General features: G+C 47.8%; 1 protein-coding gene across 3 annotated transcripts in view; it reads left to right on the top strand.

The window, feature by feature from the left end:
* Nucleotides 1–23,957, top strand: part of SYNC (syncoilin, intermediate filament protein) — a 59,332-nt gene that overhangs the window by 28,951 nt on the left and 6,424 nt on the right. For all 3 annotated transcript variants that reach the window (XM_033953924.1, XM_033953925.1, XM_033953923.1), the window contains exon 2: nucleotides 13,298–14,075. In XM_033953924.1, coding sequence (XP_033809815.1) covers nucleotides 13,308–14,075 — 768 coding nt within the window. In that variant the 5' untranslated portion in view covers nucleotides 13,298–13,307. The remainder of the gene's footprint in view (nucleotides 1–13,297; nucleotides 14,076–23,957) is intronic.

The following is a 23,957-nucleotide window of genomic DNA, read 5'->3' as shown; positions in this document are numbered from 1 at the left end:
AAAGGATGAGTTCTTCTACTATGTCTTTATGATGCTAAAGAAAATTTATTGACTAAGTAAGAAGGAGCTGTTCCATAAACAGCCTTGTAAAAGAAACAGCCTAGTTTAAACAATACCCGGACCTCCATTGGCAGCCAATGCAATTCGCGATAACATGATCAAATTTCTTCAGGCCATAAATCATTCTGACCGCTGTATTCCGTATTATTGTAAGTCTTGCTAGTTCTTTCTTGGTGACTGTCAGATAGATAATATTACAATAATCGAAAAGACTCAGTAGTAACGATTGAACCAGTAATCTAAAAGCAGTAAATTCAAAATAAGATCTAATTGTTTGCAATTTCCATAACGTGAAGTGGCATTTACGCACTACAGCATCTATCTGAACATGCATTGTAAGATGCTGGTCTAAAGTAACTCCCAGAATTGTAATCGTTGGATGAATTATATACTGAGTTGAATTTATACTAATAGAAGGTTCAAAATAAATATTACTAGCAGTCGCCACGAAAAACTTTGGTTTGCCAGAGTTTAGTTAAGTTTAAATTTTTGCATCCAGGAATCCATCTGTTTCATTACGATTTCAACTTTAGTGGTAATCTGGGATAGGGCTGAAGTAAAAGGCCGGGGCTTTTGGTTACTCGTGGGGATAATTGAGCCCGTACTGCAACCCCTTTATTTAATCACTGAGTTCATCTAATGATTGAGCTTGTGGTGTAACCACCATCCTAGTGTTGGTTTAGCAAGGAAAAATCTTACCAATTTTTTTGAATTTGAGTTATCATATTATTGGTAATTTTTTGGTTTTTTGAAGCCTAGTCAGCGTAACTAAACAGTTCTACATCCAGGTTGCTCAAACATGAGCCCAATGATGAAAGATAAACATTGAATAGTGTAGGTGAAAGTGAAGAACCCTGAGGAACACCACATGGGTTATTCCAGATTGAAGAGAGGTGGGTCCTAAACCTAACTTGGTACAATCTGGACTCCAGAAAACCTTTGAACCAGGAGTAAACATTTCCTTGAAGGCCCAGAGTATCCAAGCAAATTAATAAAGTAGGATGATCTACTAGATTAAAGGCGCTACTAAGATCGAATTGAAGCACTAGTGCGCTTTTGCCTTTACTTAGAAGGCTTATTAAATAATCCAATAATGCAGCTATCACCGTTTCGGTGCTGAATCATGGAGTAGAGAGTGTTGCTCAAGATGTTTAGTCAATTGGATATGAACCAGACCTTCCATGATTTAAAAAAAAATAAAAAAAAATGGGAAAAGATGCTATTGGTCTGTAATTGGTAAGCAGAGAAGTAGATTCCTTAATATTTTTAATTATTGGGGTAATTATTATATTACCAGCATCTGAAGGAAATTTTCCTATATCCAGGGAGTCGGTAATCCATTCAAATAACTTCAATTTAAAATTTGAGGGAGCAACAACCATCAAATCTGGAGGGCAGGAATCAAGCCAGCAGTATGATTGAGCTTATTAATGGAATAATTTGGAAAAATCGTTCCACTCTGGTTTATCAAAAGTAGACCAACACAGGTCAGCATGAATCTCTTCTTCATCATCTGCAAATCTAATCACCTCACTCATTATTCCAATTTCCAGATCATTTATAAATAAGTTAAATAGCACCAGTCCCAGTACAGCTCCCTGCAGAACTCCACTGTTTACTTTCCTCCATTGAGAAAAATGATCGTTTAACCCTACCCTGTTTTCTATCCGATAACCAATTCCTAACTGAACTTTCCACCTATCCCATGACTCAATTTTCTCAGGAGCCTCTCATGAAGAACTTTGTCAAAAGCTTTCTGAAAATCTAGATACACTACATCAACCGACTTACCTTTATCCACATGTTTATTCACATCTTCAAAGAAGTCAAGCAAACTGAGAACTGAGGAGACGCGGCATGTGCTGGGTGGGAAGGCACTCGCACATGCGTGGTGCGGCAAACTCGAAACTTCTAAGTTTCCTAAAAGCAAGTCTGCTTGCAAGGCTGTCCGGATGTCACCCACATGTGAGAATAGGCTGCCTGCTTGTCCTGGGACAACACAGATGACCATAGAGTCTGGTAAATAAAAGCCAAAGCTTAACAAATAATTAGAGAGATCAGAGGCATAGATTGGGTTTTCCTACGGTGAAAGCCCTTCTTGGAATGTTTACCTACCTTCATTGTTTTTTTGTGCTCTGTTTTTACTTACTTCCCACATAATGTCTAAAGAAAAGCAGCAGCCTATCAAGTTGAAATTTGGGCTCCAGCTCATAATACTAGTCAGTCCTCTATGACTAAATAGGATCACTTTAATTGCATACAGACTGTATGTTGGAGTAGTGCCTGGCTCTTTTCAGCAAGTTATAAGTATGGTTTTCAGCACAGCCCCAATGTACAGAACTTTTGGGACAATTACACAGGATCTTTACAGGAAAGGAAGGGATAGATGGCATGAATGGGCAAACGGGATAGGCCATATAGTCTTTATCTGCCTTCATTTTTCAGTTTGTATGTCACAAATCTTTTCATATTTTCTCTGATCATTGCTAATATACTTATTTTTGTTATCCTGAAAATCAGATCTAATGATGGCAGAGCAGAGTACAGTACGGGGGTTTAAGAAAGGATTGGACAATTTCCTGCTGGAAAAGGGGATAGAAGGGTATAAATAGAGGATTATTGCACAGGTCCTGGGCCTGTTGGGCCGCCGCGTGAGCAGACTGCTGGGCATGATGGACCTCAGGTCTGACCCAGCAGAGGCATTGCTTATGTTCTTATGGCTAGTAAGAACCTGAGTTTTGGAACCACTGGCAGCTGGGATAGTGGGACTCAAAACAGATAAAATATTGCATTATGGGTCATATCCTGTTCTGCATTAATTTTGGGAAGGGGGCCATGTTCAGTTACTGGAGGAATATATAAGACAGAGAATGCAAAATACAACAGAAATAGTTTCTTTAAACTCTCCAGGTCATACTGCCCTGTACCAAATGAAACTAATCTGTAATGCAAAGACAGATCATGTTACTCTCTTGATGGAACAGCAGCATAAGCAGAAACAGGTTTATAGTATAGTAGCATAGTAAATGACGGCAGATAAAGACCTGAACGGTCCATCCAGTCTGCCCATTAGTTATTCTCATTAGAAATACATGATTAAGTTAACTTAAGGTTTAAATTACTGATGCTTACACTTCTTACTCCAGTCTATCAATCAACTTCATGTCAATCCATATCAGCTTCAACAATTCTCATGTGTCTGCTCACACCAAGATTCATTTAGATTTTACTCAGTGAGTTTGTGTCTCTATACTAGCTCCTACACTCGAACTCACTGCCTACAGCTTTGCATGTGGAAAACTGTTGTAAATTTAAGACTGGGGTCAAAATATGGATATTTGAGCATTTATTCTCTGGTCACTTCTTGGCTGCTGGGGGTAGCAGTCTCCCTTCCCAGCCTCCTATTTCTCTGATCTCCTGTATTATCTATAGACTTGCTATGTTGTGCTACCCACCTCTCCTTCCTTTGCAGGTGCTTTTCCTGTTCCACCTTTTTTTGTCTGTATTATACATGCTTTCTATGTGCAGTTCATTACCTCTGACTTAACGGCCATAATGTCATTTTTAAATTTTGGATGGCAACATATCAAATACTGAATAATAAAATTATACCAACTAAGCACACAGTGTAATATGTGTTCTTCACCCTTTGGGAAAATATTGCTTCAGCTCTGGGGGAGGAAGACTAGAACTGCGGTAAAAAAGAGGTACTATAAGAGGAAAGGGTGAGAGCTGAAGTCTGGACTATTGTACCTTTATTGACAGACACAGATGTCTTATTTAAGCACTCCTCTCCAGCAGGAGAGTTGTAATTCTAGCTGCTGTAATTAACTGTAGTAAAACAGTAAATATACCATGCTTGACACTACACATTCTTCTACTCCGAGATCTTCCTGTACTAGAATCCAGATGAACTGGGGTCACGTGATGCTCTCAGCCTAAACAGACGTCTCTAGCCACCTCTCCCGACCATGGAGCTGCATTATCTGCTTTTTTTTTTTTTTTTTGCTTATTCTTGCTTTGGGGAGCCAGAAATTGCCCTTGTCGACTGGGGCAGGTTGCAGGGTTCCTGCAGTTCTTATTTTCTGCTGGGGTGACACGGTATGCTGACAAAAATCTCGAAGGCTGCTAAAAGTCAGAGAGGCCCCTCGAGTCCGGCTAAGATGGCGGCGGCACCATCCCCAGCCCAAGTTTAACTAAGCCTGACCATCACACTGCCTGCCGATGCTTTTGAGGAGCTCAAAAAACATCTGACCGCATTCCTGGATGACAAACTCACCAGGCTGCAGACTACAGTTGATGGCATAAAAGATACGGTAGAGAGACAAGCTGCCCGTATCCAGCATGTGGAAGATCGGGTGTCGACACAGGAAGATCGCACTGTGGCTTTAGAAGCGAGGAGAAGTGTCGTCGGCTGGAGGAGTGAGCGGAGGATCTCGAGAACCGGAGTCGTCGGAACAATCTTCGGCTTATTGGCCTACTGAAGTCTCTTCTACCTGCGGATCTGACCCGATTGATCTCCACGTGGTTGCCTAATGAACTGGGCATGGACACCGGAGGCCTCCCGCTGATAGTTGAGAGAGTGCACAGGCTGGGGACTCGTCAGGAGGGAGATCAAAGACCGCGTCCTGTGATTGGCCGCCTTCTGAACTTTGCCGATAAACAGCAACTTCTGGCCAGCTTTAAAGTGAAGAGCATCGTCTCCTATGAGGGGCATAAAATTCTGATGTTCCAGGATTATTCTCCTCGCGTGTCGGAGCAGAGAAGAGCAATGGCCCCGTACTGCACGCAGCTTCATCAGCGTCAGCTACGTTTTGCCTTGCAATACCCTGCTAAGCTCAGAGTGCACCATAACAACAGGGCACTCTATTTCTCCACCCTGGCGGAAATTCGCACTTTTCTGGAAGGACTGCCGGGCTGACTGACTTGTGCATGCTGAGATCGGGAATCCCGAGGAGCCTTCACTTCACATCCATACTGTCTTCGTGTACTGCTGGGCATGCAACCGGCTAGTGACTGACTTTACTTTAACCAGTGGGGATTGGACTGAGGGCCCTGCCCTTCCGCTCCTACTTCCTTGATCTTTCTCCTGCCTCTTTCTGTACTGTGTGGGGAACCTGTGGGGTCGGGTTGGCCTTAGTCTTTCTGCCCCTTTCCTCCTACCTGCTCTCTTCCTTCTGTGGCTATGCGGTGGTCGCCGGACATTGGAGCACCCAGTTCTGCGCCGCAGGGGGAGCCTTGTGTCCTCTGGTAGGAGGCACTGAGCAGGTGGCTCCTTTCATGCTGCACTGCAGGCCCCGAGGCTGCTCGGCAGTTTGTCTGATGAGAGACCGTTGCTTATTTTCTGGTGACACCCCCGTGCAGCTGCCTCGTTTAATCTGCTTTTTTCTTTTCCCTGGCTTCTGGCATAATTTCTCAATTTTCTGGCTCCTTTTTCTCTCCTACACTTTCCTACCGCTTCCTGCTTGGTCTTGGGGATCTGTTCACCCTGTTTCCTGCTTTTCTCGTCTTCCTGGCCAGGGGGGTATTCACTGACTGAGCCTCCACATTAAGTGGACTGGTTCCTACCTTTCCTTGCGGTTGCACTGTGGATCCCCCTGGTCAGGCACCTTGGATCCCTTCTGTGCTGTTTTATACTACCCTGCTATCTCACTTTCCGGGCCTGGGTTTCGGCATGGCAGGAGGGATGGGTTTGTGAGTTGGTGCAGTCGGGGGTCCGCTTCCCACTCTTGCAATGGCGGATCTCACTGCACCTGTTTGGGGGCTCCCAAACGTTCTCTTCCTACAATATAATTTTGTGATGTTCTACCGATTCTGTGCATGGTTATCCAGCAGCCTCTGTTTGTTTGATATTATTAGCTTGTTTAACTTATACCAAATTTCAGTTTTGAACCTTCCTTTCTCCTGGGATTTTGTATGAGGGATAGGGCCAGAAATACTGGGGGTTCTTCTTCACATTCCTGGTGAGCGGAGCTTTCTGGTGGGACACTGGAATGGAGGGTTGGATAGGAAGGGGCTGTGAGGGGGGACCAATTGGGGACTCAATGTGGGGATGTGGATGGCTTGGAAGCTCCCCTGGGGTAGGGGCAGTTCCCTATCTTGATTCACAGGTTGAGAATTAGGTACGGGGAAGGGTGGGGTACTTGCTATGGTTCTGTGGGATCTTTTCCATTATTTCTTTGGCCTGGGTTAGGGCGAGAGGCTAGGGGGTTGAGAGCCGTAGTCCTTTTTGGAATGGGGACCTGGAAGGTTAGGGGAAGACTTTCCGGGGAGGGGGTGGGGGGGCTTGGGAGTATGTTTGTGGTGTGGATGTGGATGAATGTGGGGTGGTTGGGTCAATAGCGGTGTAGAGGGGTAGGACTTTGTAGCAGAGAGACTGGAGGTGCTGTCCGGGCACTGCTATTCTCTGGAGGTGAGCCTGGCTGGGGGGCTTGGTCTCTAGTCTGTTTTTCCTTTTTCATCTTTTGGGCACAGTGGTGGTTGTTTTTGCTGAGTAGTTATGGTTAACTTGACTGTACTCACTCTTAATATAGATGGTATACACTCTCCTATCAAGCGCAAGAAAATCCTTACCTGGCTCCGGAAACATCAGGTCGACATAGCCTTCCTACAGGAAACTCATCTGACCAGTGTTGAACATGAGAAGCTGCGCAGGGAGTGGGTGGGAGAAGTGAGCTACTCCTCTTATAATGGTAGGCAACAGGGGATGGCTATTCTGATCCATAAACAGGTCCCTCTATGCATTCATAAGACTATTCGGGACAAGGAAGGTCGCTACATAATTGTTTTTGGAGAGCTTTGGGGTTCTCAGCTCCTTTTTTGTAATCTTTACACCCCGAATGTCTATAATCACAGCTTTTACTCTGGACTGTTGGGGCTGATAGCACAATACCCTACATACCAATTGATTGTGGGGGGCGATTTTAATGTTACAGCTAATCCCACCATAGATTGCTCTCCTGCCAGGCCTCTACCCCGAAATTCCACCCGTATGGGGGTCAATTTCTTATGTGACCATCTGGCGGTGGTGGTTGCATGGCGGACTCTCCACCCCTTTGACAGGGAATACACGTTTTATTCTAATCCGCATTCTATGTATTCCCGACTGGATTATATAAAAAGCATTCTTCACCATGCGAAACCTAAGAAAATTCTTTACCAAAGAACACTACAAGATCATTGTACAATCCCTCATACTTAGCTCCTTAGACTACTGCAACAGCCTTTACCTGCCATGCCCAAACAACATGATAAAACAACTACAGACCGTCCAGAACACAGCCATCAGACTCATCTACTCCCTTAGCAAATTTGACCACATCACCCCCATAAGAACATAAGAACTGCCATCTCCGGATCAGACCTTCGGTCCATCAAGTCCGGCGATCCGCACACGCGGAGGCCCTGCCAGGTGTACACCTGGCGTAATTTATAGTCCACCATATCCTTATATGCCTCTCTTAAGGAGATATGCATCTAGTTTGCTCTTGAAGCCTAGGACGGTTGATTCCGCAATAATCTCCTCTGGGAGGGCATTCCAGGCGTCAACCACTCTCTGAGTGAAGCAGAACTTCCTGACATTAGTCCTGAACCTGTCCCCCCTTAGCTTCATTACATGTCCTCTAGTCCTTGTCAAATTGGACAATGTAAATAATCTTCTCTGCTCTATTTTGTCGATTCCTTTCAGTATTTTGAAGGTCTCGATCATATCCCCACGCAGTCTCCTTTTCTCAAGGGAGAACAATCCTAGTGTTATAAGTCTGTCCTCGTATTCCAGTTTCTCCATACCCTTCACCAGTTTTGTTGCTCGTCTCTGCACCCTCTCCAGCAGTTTTATATCCTTCTTTAGGTAGGGAGACCAATGTTGGACGCAGTACTCCAAGTGTGGTCTGACCATTGCCCTATAAAGCGGCATTATAACTTTCTCCGATCTACTCGAGATTCCTTTCTTTATCATGCCCAACATTCTATTTGCCTTCTTTGCCGCTGCCGCGCATTGTGCCGACGGCTTCAGGGTCCTATCTATCAGTACACCCAGGTCCTTTTCTTGTTCACTCTTCCCCAGAGTTGCACCTGACATTGTATACTCGTATTCCTTATTCTTATTGCCTAAATGCATTACCTTGCATTTCTCCACATTGAACTTCATCTGCCATTTCTCCGCCCATGTTTCTAACCGACACAAGTCGCTCTGGAGTTTCTCTCTATCCTCCTGCGATCTGATCACCCGGCATAGTTTTGTATCGTCTGCAAACTTGATGATCTCACTGGATGTTCCTTCCTCCAGGTCATTGATATAAATATTAAAAAGGATCGGCCCAAGTACCGAGCCCTGGGGTACACCACTAGTCACTTTCTCCCAGTCGGAGAACTTCCCATTTATGCCCACTCTCTGCTTTCGGTTTTCCAGCCATTTGCCTATCCACCTTTGTATATCCCCCTCTATGCCATGGCTTTGTAGTTTCCTGAGAAGTCTTTCGTGTGGAACTTTGTCGAACGCTTTCTGGAAGTCCAAGTATATTATGTCCACCGGCTTCCCACTATCAATTTGCTCGTTCACGGTCTCAAAAAATTGGAGTAAATTCGTCAAACATGATTTCCCTTTCCTGAATCCATGTTGACTGGGTTTCATCAAGTCGTGTGCGTCCAAGTGCCGGACTATGCTATCCTTGATCAGTGCTTCAACCATCTTGCCGGGGACAGACGTAAGACTCACAGGTCTATAGTTGCCCGGTTCCCCTCTCGATCCTTTTTTGACTCTCACTGGCTGCCGATAAAAGCAAGAACTCAATTCAAACTCTACTGCCTACTATTCAAAATAACCCATGGAACTGCCCCCATTTACCTAAACAACCGCCTTTACCGCTACCGATCACCCAGATCAAGGAGAACTCAGAACCTATTCACCTTCCCCCCTCATAACGGTACCCGACGTAAGAAACTTTACGACAGCCTTCTATTGACACAGGCAGCGAAAATTGACCCCACCATCACCAATCTGATGATCAAAACAACAGACATCAAAGTGTTTCGAAAAGAAAATCAAAAACATTCCTATTCAAAAAACACGTCCTTACTTACTAATCTTCCCCCCAATCACGCATTATTCTCCCCCCATGAATAACACTTTAATCAACTCCTCGAACCACACCTACCAAAATGATTCAGATCCCTACATAAGCATCTACCACCTGTATCCAATACCTCTACTCCTTCAATGTTAGATAACTTTCCTCTTTTACCCGAATATACTGTTATTCCTCTCTGTATCCTGTAATTACCTTCAATGTTAGGTAACTCTCTTCGATTACCCGAATATATTGTTATTTCCCACTGTATTCTGTAATTACCTGATATGTAACTCTCTCGGATAAATTCCTGATATCTTTAAATTTGTAATATTCTACCATAACATGTAACTTACTTGAATCATTGTATATTTAATTCTCTCAGTAATGTCCAGATCTCTTCTAATTGTAATCCGCTTAGAACCGCAAGGCACAAGCGGAATAGAAATCAATAATGTAATGTAATGTAATTATGTCTTAGTATCTTCCTCGACTTTCCCCCAGGTGGATAAAGTTACTATCGAAGAAACCTCGCTTTCGGACCACTCGGCGGTGGTGCTGGTTCTGAGAGTTACGGAAAAGGGGGGGAGGATAGGACCTGGAGGTTTCCCACTGCTCTATACTCTGATAAGGATTTCCGGGCATATTTATGTGCTCGCTGGCTGGAGTATGACTCGCACAATAATACTCCTGATGTAGATTCGGAGGTGTTTTGGGATGCTTCCAAGGCGGTACTGAGGGGTCACATCATCCAATATGTTGCCATTAAAAGGAAACAGCAGGGGGAGAAACTTATCGCTCTTTCGGAACAACTGGCAGCATTGCGACAGAGGCATCGGGTTGGACTTATGAAGGAGGACGGTCAGCAAATTAAATCTCTTCGTCTTCAGATCGATGAGATCCTGGACAGCCGTGCTCGCCAAGATATTTTCTATCAGAAGTTTCGTCTTTATCAATGGGGGGGTAAAGCAGGCAAACTCCTCGCAAATCTGGTACGGCCTTTTCAGAAAAAACAAATAATTAAATTGGTAAAGAACACTCGGGGCGAGTGTGTTTCACCCAGGAAGCTCAAATACAACACAAATTTGTGGAATTTTATAGCGCCCTATATGTGCGGAGGGACTACACAGAGGCAGATAGGGATCACTTTTTTCGGGACATTCAGGTTCCACGACTGAGGCGCAGGTGGCGCAGCTGAATGCTCCTAACTCTCTGGAGGAAATACGACAGGGGATCAAGAAGTTGAAACTTCCAAAATCTCTGGGACCAGATTGGTTCGGCCCTGAATACTATAAACTCTTGCCGGACCTTTTGGCTCAGCCTATGAAGCGCTATTTCAATTTTCTTTCTACCTCTGTTTTCGGTATTCATAGTAACCTAGCTCATATCACTTTGCTCCCAAAGCCGGGGAAGGATCCTACGCAAGTGGGCTCTTATCGCCCAATTTCGTTACCCAATCAAGATGTTAAGCTGCTGGCCTCTATCATGGCAGCTAGGCTGAATTGGTTTTTACCCCAGCTCATTGCGGGGTAACCAAGTGGGATTTGTCACCCAACGGTACGCTTCTATGAATCTCCTTAAGGCCATGACGGCACTTCAATGAGCACAGGGGCGGTGGTGGCAACATCGGCGATCGTTGGTCTTGACATGGAGAAGGCCTTTGATAGTATTTCTTGGGGAGTATATATTTGGGTCTTGAGGGAGTTTGGTTTGGATGGGACTTATCTCCTTGGATCCAGGCTCTTTATACCTCTCCACGGGCTCGGCTTATTATCAACGGGGGGCCTTTCACCTTCTTTTCCGTTGTGTCGGGGACGCGAACAGGGGGTGTCCCCTCTCTCCCTTGTTTTTTGTCTTGGCCCTCAAACCGCCTAGCATTAAGATTCGAGCTAGTCCTGAGCTTCGCGGCATTCTTCTCAGAAGTGCAGATTGTCGTATTACCTTGTTTGCGGCATTGACATTCTTTGCTGGTTTTTGGACCAAGCACCCCTTCATTTACCGGTAGCGTTGAGTTTAGTGGCTAAGTTTGGCACTATATCGGGCCTTCGGGTGAATTGTGAAAAGTCTGAATTACTGCCCTTGGCGGGACTGGGGCTGGGAGCCCTGGCACGTTGGGTTGGCAGATCCCTCCGGTGAGTAAGCCGATGGCGCTACCTAGGCATTTTATTTGCAAGTTTGATCCCGGGGGGTGATGTACAAGTGTAATGTCTTGGCTGCTATAACCAAAATATAGGACCTCTGTTCTGCTTGGCGCGATCTCCCGTGGTCCCTGTTGGGACGGGCTGCCCTGATTAAAATGATCTTTTTTACCTAAATTATTATATCCTTTTCAAACGGTTCCCTTTTGGGTACTTCAACGCGACATTCGGAACTTATTTCATTTTTTCTCTGCTTTTTTGTGGCGTCATCGGCTGGCACGCGTTGCCTATGCAAGTTATCCCTTTCTAAGCGGGGAGGGGGGTCTGGGTCTTCTGGACGTCCGAGCATATAACGTGGCGGATCTTATGCGATTTGTTCATGAGGGGGTGACAGGGGTAGCTCGCTTTTCTCCTGCGGGGTGGATGTCGAGTTGGTAAACACCCTTTACTTTTCTGAATCTTTTGCTATGCCCAGAGGTTACAGGGGGAACCCTATCTTCTAAATTACGGTTCTTGCGCCCTTTCTGCCTGGCCTGGAGATGGTGGCGTAGGAAACAGGCTTGCTCCCCGATAGCATCACCTTTTTTGCAACTCCTGGGCAATCCTAGTTTTCCTCCTGGCTTGAGTCGATTACCGTTTGCCACCTGGGCCACTCGGGGGGCCTCTACTCTTTTTCATATGGTGGATGGAGATACGGGGGCCTTTGTTTCATTTGCTCAATTTAAAGAACAATGGGACATTCCCAATCAACATTTTTTTGCCTATTTACAAGCACGGCATTATTATCAGAGCATTCAACAACGATTTGGGGAGGAGTGGACTTGTGAATCCTTAGATGAGTACCTCTTCAGAGTACCGGAGTCCCAGGGATCCCTTTCGGTCTGGTACAGGGTGGTTCGGTCCTCTGCTGCCAGCGGGTCACTGGATGTTTTACGCAACAGGTGGAATAGGGTACCTTGCTGCACAGTATGGCCCCTGAATCCTTTTTGGACTTTTTCCATACCTTATATGCCTTTGTGAAATCTGCGGCCTGGCAGGAGACCCAATTTAAAATCTTACATTAGGGCTTACATCACTAAAGATCGGGGGGGAATCTTTGTGCAACAGATGTAGGGGGCCCCAGGGATTCTACTGCATTCTTTCTTAGAATGTCCTGAATTGTCTCTCTTGAACTCCTCCTTTGCGCAGCTTCAACTGGTCTTGCAACGTGATATTGAGTGGGACTACAGAACATTGCTTCTTGGGGATCAGGTCCTGTTGGAGGAACAGGGTTTCACGATACCTCAGTGGTGCTTCATTTACCTGACCTTACTGGTGGTTCGGAGAACAATTCTGCAGCACTGAACTCAGGATGACTCTATTCCTTTGACCTACTGGATCAACCACATGATCGAATTGGCCCGCTTTGAACTATGCTACCTTGCTCACTCAACTAACCCTGAAGTGCTGGCATACCTGGCATTATGGAGGGTGTTTTTGCAGTTGCCTCTGGTCTCTCGGAATGGGGTGGAGGGAGGGGGGAGAGTGACTGTGGTATGTTTTTTGGAGTGTGTTTGTATGTATGGGTGGTGCTGTCTGGTGGGCGTGCTTTCTCCCTCCTGTTGGTACTGAGGGGGGGGGGGAGGCTGTCCTGTTCTATGGGGAAACGAAAATGATGGAGCCGACTGCTGCCTTTGTTTCTTGGCCAGTTCTGCAGTGTCCTGTTGTATACTCTTTTCTTGGTACTGCTTGTTATTCTCTTCCCTTGATTGCCAGTTTGCTTATTTTTTTCTGTGTTCTGCTTGTTTCTCTTGTTGACTCATAATAAAAAGGATTTTCAAAAAAAAAAAGAAAAGTATCTAGATGAATTATCTGTATTAGTCTCCTTTTCTGTTTCAGATACATTCCATCTCTTTCTTTAAGTATGGATATATACCAGGTTTGTGTAGTTTTATGGTTTACTAGAGCTGCATCTTTCCATCTGTGCACATAGTAAGAAGGTAGCATAGGTGAGATTTACTGAAATACTAACCCACATGATTTTCTGTGCAGGGAACAGACTATGGTGGACACCCAAGGAATAGAGTCCGAGATCTCCAAGACTCCGAGTATAGAAGAAGTCAGAGAGCATTTCCAGCAGTGTATCCAGGCAGTGGAGCAGCTGGAGCTAGAACGTGACAATCTCATCTGTGAGCTTACCCAGCTACATGAACCAGCCCTGAAGGAAATCAGGAAGGTCCATGAGGAGATCCTGGCTGCATATCGGCTCCAAAGCATTGTACAGCTGGAGCGAGACAACTTAAGGGAAGAGATCCACAGGATGAAATGGAAACTGTTCAATGTGACTAGAGAATGTGTGGCTTGCCAATACCAGCTAGAAACCCACCAGCATAACTTATCTCAATTTGCTATATACCAGCATGAACTGGAGTGCACAATAAATCAACTGTCAGAAGAGCTATTACAGCTGAGAAAGAATTATGCAAAACAAAAAGAAGAATTGAAGCAGCAGGTGGAAGCACCACAATGCCATCAAGAATGCTGCTTCTTACAAGAGAGGCACAGGCTTTCTGTAGAGTTTGAGGGCTTCCTTCTAGAAAGCCGAGACAACTTAGAGAAACAGTATGAGCCACAACTTGTGAGGCTTCTGGAAAGGAGAGAAGCCAGTGCCATGGCTCTGCATGAAACCCAGAAGGAGATAAAAAAATTGCAAAAGGCACAGAGACCGTTGCAGGGTGAGACCATCAGATTGCAAATACAGAACAAGAACATCAAGGAGCAGATTATGCTAATTAGGTGCAAACGAGATGAAGAAGTCCTTCATTTTCGGGTAATCTTGCTCAATAAGGAGAAATTAGGTTCTTACCTACTAATTTTCTCTCTTTTAAATCTTTCAGACCAGTACAGCGTCAGCTTCACAGATGGGTAATATCTCATCATGACTAGCAGGTGGAAACCGAGACAAAACTTTGGAATAGTACATAATAGGTGACTCTCCTTATATCCATCAGCCTGCCGAATAGCCAAGCAGAACTAAGAACGATAAACAGAAAGCAAGAATCTGAACATGAGTAACAACTAATATACATGAATACTGTTGGAAAATGTAAAGGAGAGACCCCTGCAGCAAAATGTTCCCACAGCTTACCAGCCAAGCCACAGCCACTGTTCTTTGATCTCCCTGGCTCTAGAAAATACTAGAACCCACTGAAAAAGCAAAATCTACACACACAACATCTGCAAGAACAACACGACAACAGACAGGTGGGGTGCCGTACGGTCTGAAAGGTTTTAAAAGAAAGAAAATTAGCAGGTAAGGAGAAATTAGGTTCTTACCTGCTAATTTACTTTCTTTTAGCTTCTCCAGACCAGTAGAGGTTAACTTTACGAATGGGTATATATCTAATCATGACCAGCAGGTGGAGACTGAAAACAAAACTTTGGGACAGTATATACTATCCTCCCTTCTCTATTTCCCTCAGTCTGCCGAATAGCCAAGCAGAACCAAGAACTGGAAATCCAGGAAGAAAACAATACTCCGAACAGGAGTAACAAATAACATACCCAATGCTGTTGGAAAATGCAGAGGAGAAATACCCGAAGGAAAATGTCCCCACAGCTCGCCAGCTAAGCCAGCCGAGCCACAGCCGCTGTTCTTTAATTCTCCCCGGCCCTAGAAAAATACTAGAACCCGCAGCAAAAAACAAAAACTGCCCGCGAAAACAGCCCCAACAACAACAACAACAACAGACAGGGTGGGGACCTCTACTGGTCTGGAGAAGCTAAAAGAAAGTAAATTAGCAGGTAAGAACCTAATTTCTCCTTCTTTAGCACTCTCCAGACCAGTAGAGGTTAACTTTACGAATGGGACGTACCAAAGCAGTCCCTCTCACGGGCGGGACCCCCGAAGGGCCGATACCAGAACACGCTCACCGAACACCGCGTCCCGACGCGCCTGAACATCTACCCGATAAAGTCTAACAAAAGAATACAAGGAGGACCAAACCGCAGCCTTACAAATATCCACCGGAGGCACGAGCGACGACTCAGCCCAAGAAGCCGCCTGACTCCGAGTGGAATGAGCCTTGAGAAACTCCGGAACAGGCTGCTGTTTCAGAAGATAAGCGGAAGCAATCGTCTCCTTGATCCAGCGCGCAATAGTAGCCTTAGAAGCGCCAGCTCCCCGACGAGGACCAGCCAGGAGGACAAAGAGATGATCGGACTTCCGGAATTCCTGGGTCCGCTGCACATCAGAGCGAAGGACCCGACCGACATCCAACTTGCGCAGCTGCCGTTGCTCAGAAGAGCCCTCCCGACCACCCAAGACCGGGAGAACCACCGATTGATTGACATGAAAAGGAGAAACAACCTTCGGCAGAAAGGAAGGAACAGGCCGCAAGACGACCCGCTCCCTAGACAACTCCAAGAAGGGAGCCCTACAAGAGAAAGCCTGCAGCTCAGAAATACTCCTAGCAGAAGTAATGGCCACCAAAAAGACCGCCTTCAAAGTAAGGTCCTTCAAAGAAACAGTCGTCCAAGGGCTCGAAAGGCGGGCGCACCAAAACAGAGAGAACCAGATTAAGATCCCAAGAGGGAACCGAGGGCCGTAGGGGAGGCCTAAGCAACTTGGCCGCCCGCAGAAACCGAAATCACATCAGGAAGAGCCGATAAACGCTGACCTGACACCAACCCTCGAAAGGTCGACAGGGCCGCAAGATGAACCCGGAGAGAAGACCAAGCCAGGCCTCTATCCAGGCCATCCTGCAAGAACTCTAGAATGTTTAGGCAGAGAAGCGCGAAAAGAGGTCACTCCCCGCGCCCGACACCATTCCTCAAAGAGACGCCAAACCCGCACATAAGCCCGAGAGGTAGAAAGCCTCCGGGACCCCAACAGTGTAGCGATCACCTTGTCTGAATATCCCTTCTTGCTAAGGCGACCCCTTTCAAGAGCCACGCCGTAAGACAGAAGAGAGACGGGTCGAACAAGGGAATGGGACCCTGCATCAGAAGGTCGTCCGAGAGAGGCAGAGGAAGAGGAACCGCCACCAGGTGCCTCACCAGATCCGCATACCACGGACGTCGAGGCCAATCCGGAGCACCCAGCACCACCAAACCCGGATGGTGAACAAGGCGAAGAATGCAACTCTGCCCACCAGCGGCTAAGGAGGGAAACACATACAACAGCCCCTCCGTTGGCCACGGCTGGACCAGAGCATCCCAGACCCCTCGGCCAGCCCTTCCCTGCGACGACTGAAGAAGCGGGCACTTTGGCGTTGCCACTCGTGGCCATCAGGTCCATCAGGGGCTGCCCCCAATCTTGCACTATCAACCAGAAACGCTCCGGCCGCCGAGAAAACCACTCTCCTGGATCCAGGAAGTGACGACTGAGGAAGTCCTGCCTGAACATTTTCTACCCCGGCTTATATGAGAAGCCGAGAGGTCCAGATAGATGGGACTTCCGCCCAAACCATGAGCCGAGCCGCCTCCTGCGCCACAGGAGTGCTCTTGGTGCCCCCCTGACGATTGACATAAGGCCACCGCCGTGGCATTGTCCGACAGGACTCTGACCGACTTGCCCAGCAAAAGGGAGTGGAAAGCTAACAGCGCCAGCCTGACCGCTCTGGTCTCCAACTCGTTTGATCGACCAGGAGGCCTCCTTCCGCGGACCAGGTGCCCCCGAGCTGAGTGGCCCATAAACTGAGCCCCCCAACCGAGGAGACTCGCATCCGTAAGGAGCACCGTCCACTGCGGGAGATCCAGACCCACCCCCTGAACCAGGTGAGGGGTCCGGAGCCACCAGCGCAGACTGCAGCGCGCCAAGCCTCGCAGGGGAACCGGAACATCCAAATCTTGCCTCCGGGGAGACCACCTCCGGAGCAGAGCATACTGAAGAGGACGCATGTGGGCCCGCGCCCACCTCACCACGTCCAGGGACGCCGCCATTGACCCCAGGACTTGGAGGAAAATCTCGCGCCCGAGGACCCCGGGACGCCAAAAGCAGGCGAATCTGAGATTGCAATTTGCTCACCCGGGCCTCTGGAAGGAAGACCTTCCCCAAGGAGATGTCGAACATAACCCCAAGGCACTCCAGACGCTGAGCCGGGACCAACCGACTCTTGGAAAGGTTGACCACCCAGCCCAGCGACCGGAGAAACTCCACCACCCGAGCCGTAACCCGGGAGCTCTCCTGCAACGACTTTGCCCGAATCAACCAGTCGTCCAGGTAGGGGTGAACCAGGATGCCCACCGACCGCAAGGCTGCCGCGACGACCACCATTACCGTGGTGAACGTCCGAGGAGCCGTGGCCAGACCAAAGGGAAGCGCACCGAACTGAAAGTGCCGCCCCAAGATCGCAAAGCGAAGGAAGTGCTGATGAGAGGCCCGAATTGGAACCTGCAAGTAGGCCTCCGTCAGATCGAGAGACGTAAGAAACTCCCCCGGCTGAACCGCCAGAATGACCGACCGCAGCGTTTCCATGCGGAAAGACGGAATCTTGAGAGCTCTGTTGACCCCTTTCAAATCCAGGATGGGCCGAAAGGTCCCCTCCTTTATGGCCACCACAAAGTAAATGGAGTACCTTCCGGTGCCCCACTCCGTAGGGGACACCGGCACCACTGCCTCGAGATCTAGCAAACGCTGAAGGGTCTGACGAAAAGCCTGCGTCTTCCATGGAGTCTGACATGGAGAAGCGAGGAAAAGGTCCGGCAGAGAGCGGGTAAACTCCAGAGCGTAACCGTCCCGCACCACCTCAAGGACCCACTGATCGGACGCGATCTCGGCCCATTTGGGGAAAAATTTGCGCATGCCGGGCCCCCACCGGAACCAAAGGGGGCGCCGGCAAGGAGTCATTGCGCAGGACGGGAAGCGGGGGAACCGGCGGAGGGATTCCCTGCCCCCCGACGGGCCCCCCGAAAGGGCTGCATGCGCTGGAAGAACCGACCCCGGGAAAAACCCTGAGCCGGGAAAGAAGCAGCCCCACGCCCTGGGCGATACTTGCGAAATTCCCGCAAACGCCCCCGGGCAGCCCACACCTAGACGCAGGGCGGGCACGGTCCTCAGGCAGACGGGGCACCTTCGAGTCCGTCAGAGTCTGAATCAACTCATCTAATTCCTCTCCAAACAAAAAGACCCCCTAAAGGGAACTTTAGTAAACTTAGCTTTGGACGCAGAATCCGCCCGCCCAAGCGCGCAGCCACAAAATACGCCGCGCGGCCATGCCATAGACTTAGCCGAAATCCGCACCAAGTCATAAAGAGCATCTGAGAGGAACGAGGCAGCCATCGCAATCTTCGCTACCTCCTGATCCACTAGAGACCAGTCATCAGACTCCCGATCCAGGACACGCTCAGCCCACCGAAACACGGCGCGAGCGACTAGCTCCCCACAAACAGCCGCCTGGACCCCAAAGGCAGAGACATCAAAATCATACTTAAGAAGAGTCTCTAACGCACGCGCCTCCGAGACCCTAAGAGCAGAACCGTCCATAACAGGCACGGTATGCCGCTTAGGAAGTGCCGAGACCACCGCGTTCCCCATTGGCGAAATTAAGGTAGCCCTACCTCCCTCCGGGACGGGATACCCAAGAGCCAAGGCGCACACCAAACGAAACTGCGCCCATAGGCCACTGCGCCAACACAAAATCCCGCAAATCCTGACGCACAGGAAAAGAGCGGGAACCAGGACAGACCCCCTGAAGCAGAGGGGCCCCCATACGCGGGGTCTCCGGCGGCGCCACTGCAAAAATGCAGCACCAAGGAGACCTGCTACACAGGTCTAAAAGCTCATCCCTCTGAATAAAAAAGCGCACCACGGACGCATCTGCTCTGGAAGACGGGAAACCCGCCGCCCCGCTGCCAACAGGCGTCCCCTCTAGAGGATCCTGGAAGCCCGCCAAAGCAGCCAGGTCCTCAACCAGGCCAACATGCTCCTCCGCCCACCAATTCGCAATCCAAGCCCCCCCGCGGGCGCTTGGATGAGGGAGGAGGAAGAGGGGACGCCAAACGAAAAGAGGGAGGCAAAGCCATAGGGGGCATGGAGGGAAACCCCCCCCGAAACCCCCCAGGCGCACGTGGGACCCCCAAAAGTCCGCACAAAGAAAGAAAATAAATTGGGGGCAAAAAACCCCTGGGGGTCCCCAGGGACTCCCTGCCCCAGCAGGGGTCCATGCTGAAACCTGCCCCTGTGTTCGCCATACAGGGGGAAGGTCACCTGAGGTTGCAGACAAAATGGAGGGGCCAGACAAAGAAAATGGCGAAGTTCCCGCCAAAAATGCTCCCTCCATGGCCTGTAGCGGCTGAGAAGACTGAACAGTCCCAGCCGCTAAGACAGGCAAGTCGGCATCAGCTGTCAAAAAATCAGCTGAGAGGGAATCCTTCGGGGAATCCCTCCGTGGGCGGTTGTGGAAGACCGGGCTTCCCCACTGCTCCAAGCCGACTCGCGAGGCACCATCGGCGGGGAGCTCTGGGCGCCTGCAGCCGCTGCCGACGGAGCTCCACCACCTCACCGACCCAAACCGCCGAGTTCAGGCCGGCCGCGAGTGCCTCGCGGCTGGACTAAAATTGTGGCCTACTCCCCCGGAGAAGGGCACAATTGCTCCAGACGCGTACCTAGCTATAAAAAAGTGCTGGTTACATGAAAAAATACAGTAAAATACAGTTTTCTTAAAGGGAAACAACCCTTCAGACCAGCACTACCTCAGGATTTTTTATTTTATTTTTTTTTTTTTTTTTACAGAACAGACTCCACAGGCTCTCGAAGCATATGCCTTGCTTGACTTAGGGGGCAAGGCTTACTGCTGAGGCTCCTCTAAAAAAATGTGGGGAGGGTGGAGGAAGTGGGGGGAGGGACCCCGCTCGTGACCCGCCGGGTTTGACACCCCGAGGTCGGACGGACCCCCAAACAGGGCCCGACCAAGCTCCGTCCGGCCAAAACAGGGACAATAAACCCCTACACAAATTCCAACAGCCCCTACCAAGAGAGATGGGTACAGATCACTCAACACCTGCTGGAGACTGAAGAAGACTGAGGGAAATAGAGAAGGGAGGATTAGTATATACTGTCCCAAAGTTTTGTTTTCAGTCTCCACCTGCTGGTCATGATTAGATATATACCCATTCGTAAAGTTAACCTCTACTGGTCTGGAGAGTGCTAAAGAAGAACCTAATTTCTCCTTCTTTAGCAACCTTTCCAGACCGGTACAGCGTCAGCTTTACAGATGGGATGTACCAAAGCAGTACCCATCATGGGTGGGACCCCCAGAGGGCCGACAACAGAATATGCTCACCGAACACTGCATCCCAATGCGCCTGAACGTCCACACTGTAGTGTCTGACGAATGAATGCAAGGAAGACCAAACCGCAGTCTTACAAATATCCACTGAAGGTATCAGCAAGACTCAGCCCAAGAAGCTGCCTGACCCCAAGTGGAACGAGCCCTGAGAAATTCCGGAACAGGTTTCTTCTGAAGAAGGTATGCAAAAGCAATAGTTTCCTTGATCCAGCGTACAATGGTAGCCTTGGAAGTGCCATCCCCCTTACGAGGACCCACTAGAAAGACAAAAAGATGATCTGATTTCCCGATCTCCTTGGTCCTCTGCACAAAAGAGCAAAGGACCTGACCAACATCCAACATGTGCAACTGTTTCTGCTCTGAAGATCCCTCCTGACTACCCAACACCAGGAGGACCACTGTCTGATTGACATGAAAAGGAGAAACTACCTTTGGCAGAAAGGAAGGAACAGGCCACATGACCCGCTCCCTAGAAAACTCCAGGAAGGGAAACCTACAAAAGAAAGCCTGCAGCTCAGAAACACATCTAGCAGAAGTAATAGCCACCAAGAAGACCGCTTTAACGGTAAGGACCTTCAATGAGCAGGCACCCAAAGGCTCAAAAGGTGGGTGACTAGCACAGACAACACCAGATTAAGATCCCAAGATGGAAAAGATGGTACGAAAGCAGGACCCCCAGCCGCCTCAAAATATGCTCTGCATAAAGCAAAAATTAAATCTGGGGAAAAAAAACCCCGGCGGCCCCATGGGACTCTCTGCCACAGCAGGGGACCCTGTTGAAACCTGCCCCTGTTTCTCCAAGACAAGGGGAAGGTCACCTGAAGCTGCAAACAATATGAAAGGGCTTCCCGCCAAAAATGACCCCTCCACGGCCTGAGCTTCCCCGCTGTCAACTGCCAACTTGCAAGGCACTCACAGCGGGATTCCCTACCCGACACCTAAGGCCGCCGAGGCTACCCCACCACTCCAGGCTGAACAGCGTCTGCACAGGCCAGCATCTGGAACAGAATGTAAAGTGCTCATTGCTCCATATGCGACCTAGCTGAAAGAAAAGTGCCGGTTAGTTGAAAATTACAGTAAATTTAAAGGGAAAGCAGTCTTTTTGACCAGCACTACCTCAGGATTTTTTTGTTTTACAGAACAGACGCCACAGGCTGTCTAAGCAATATGCCTTACTGGAATTGGGGGCAAGGCTTACTGCTGAGGCACCTCTACAAAATGTTGGAGAGGTGGAGGAAGGTGGGGGAGGGACCCAGCATAAGACCCGCCGGGTGTGACACCTCCAAGGTCTGACGGACCCCCAAACAGGGCCCACCCAAGCTCAGTCAAGTACAGAAATGGAGACTAGGAGCCCTAAACAAATTCCAACAGCCCTAACCAAGGGAGATGGGTACAATTTACTCACATCTGCTGAGTCTGAGAGAAGACTGATGGATATAGGGAGAGTCACCTATTATGTGGACCGTTCAGGTCTTTATCTGCCGTCATTTACTATGCTACTATGTACAATCCAAAATTTTGTCTCAGTCTCCACCTGCTGGTCATGATGAGATATTACTCATCTGTAAAGCCGACGCTGTACCAGTCTGGAAAGGTTGCTAAAGAATGTAGTCAGTTATACATAAGGGCACTGTAAAGCAGGCATTCAAAAGCTACCATTGTACTACTTTCATGCAGGAAAGAAGGTCTAAATACACATGTAAAATTCACCCAAGAGACACTCTAGACCACTAGGTCCATAATCCAGTCAACATTTTACCCCACATGATATCAGAAGCTAGAGAGTAGAAAATGACATGGGGACAAATTTTTCCCCGTCCCCGCGGGTACTCATTTTCTCATCCTGTCAAGTTCTTTTCCTGTCCCATTCCTGAAAGCTCCGTCCTTATCTGCACAAGCCTCAAACACTTTAAAATCATAAGTATTCAAGGCTTGTGCAGTTAAGTGAGAGTTTACAGGAATGGGGCAGGGACAGCAGCAAACGGGATGGGGCGGGAAAATTGAGCTCCTGCAGGGATGGGGACAAATTTGTCCCCATGTGATTCTCTACTAGAGAGCTTGGAGGTGCAGAGGTTAGTTTGTTAGCTTCCCCTCCCCCACAAACATATAGCTCATCTATTGCTTCTGAGTTAACCAGAAATAGGATCTAGCTCTTCTTCCAACAAATAGATACAAAAAGGCACTTTGCTCTTAGTAGGGAGGTACCCATTTCTCTACCACCTTCTTCCATTTTGGGAACAGCTGAAGATTAAACAGATCCAGCTATTAAGAGTTTCCCTTGTGTATATCTAGAAAACCTCTTAATAAATTGGGCTCAATGTATGTTTTCACACCATACTGTAGAGTCAACTCTTTACATCCCACCATTATGAAGAGCAAACAGCCCCTCTCTAACACATCCCTGCATCAAACTTTGCAGACAGATCCATCTATTATTTCAAACCATATTTATACGTAGCTTTAACCTTTATCCCTATTTAAAGGGGTTGTCTCACAGCCATTACTTTGATTAGAACACACATCTCCATAAGTTAATAATATAATGCCTTCCCCCAACAAAGCAGAGAGTCAAATGATGCTCAGTATTCGTGTTGGGTCCAATTCTATAAATGGCACCCTTATCACAGACACCTAACGACACACAACAAAAATTTGCTTGCAACTCAGTTGGTTAAATGGTGTGGTAATCGACCATACCATTATAAACTTTATTGACAAATTAAGGTTGCGTGCATATATCTGTGAGGCACCCTCCGCCAAAGTAGGCATGGTTAGGGGCAGAGAATAGGTGTAGTGGGTTTAGGTGTCACTAGGCGTTGTAGTTAAGCACTGGTAAATTAGGTTAGGAAAACCCTGGACTAATCCCATAAAGACACCTAGGCGCAATTCTATAGAGGATACCTAGCAGTTGATTGACAAGTTAGGTGCCATTTATAGAATCAAGCCCTTTCTTAAAAAAGTAAATGAAGCAGATCTGAAGAAATAGCAGCTCTTTCTCAGCTTGTAGCCGGAGAAAGAGCTACTATTTTAGCACATAGGCAATACTTATGTTTTACATCTATTATTTTTTTGCCTCCGACACAGTACTGGAAGGGTGAAACACGACCTGTGTCACATTTGGTTCTATTATAGTGAATAAAATCCTTCCAAAATATAGGATTTTCTTCATATCTGCTGCTTTGTTTATACCACATTGGATTGTGCAGACTATCTGCCCTGCTTTTTCAGCATTATAAAAACCATGCAAAACAATCTGATCCAATTGTTGCTCTCTATGCTTATGGTTAACACTGCCACACATGCTGCAAATTGGCATGTGCTGCTAATAAAAGACAAGAGAATAATCACTCCTATACTGGTTTCAACATAGGTAGTTTCAACATTGCATACAAATATTGGTAGCTTTTGTGCTCAGAATCATA

Source organism: Geotrypetes seraphini, chromosome 8 (assembly GCF_902459505.1).
Source record: "Geotrypetes seraphini chromosome 8, aGeoSer1.1, whole genome shotgun sequence".
Classification (NCBI taxonomy): Eukaryota; Metazoa; Chordata; class Amphibia; order Gymnophiona; family Dermophiidae; genus Geotrypetes; species Geotrypetes seraphini.
The sequence above is the reverse complement of the archived record's forward strand: the minus strand, read 5'-3'. Positions and strand labels throughout refer to the sequence as shown.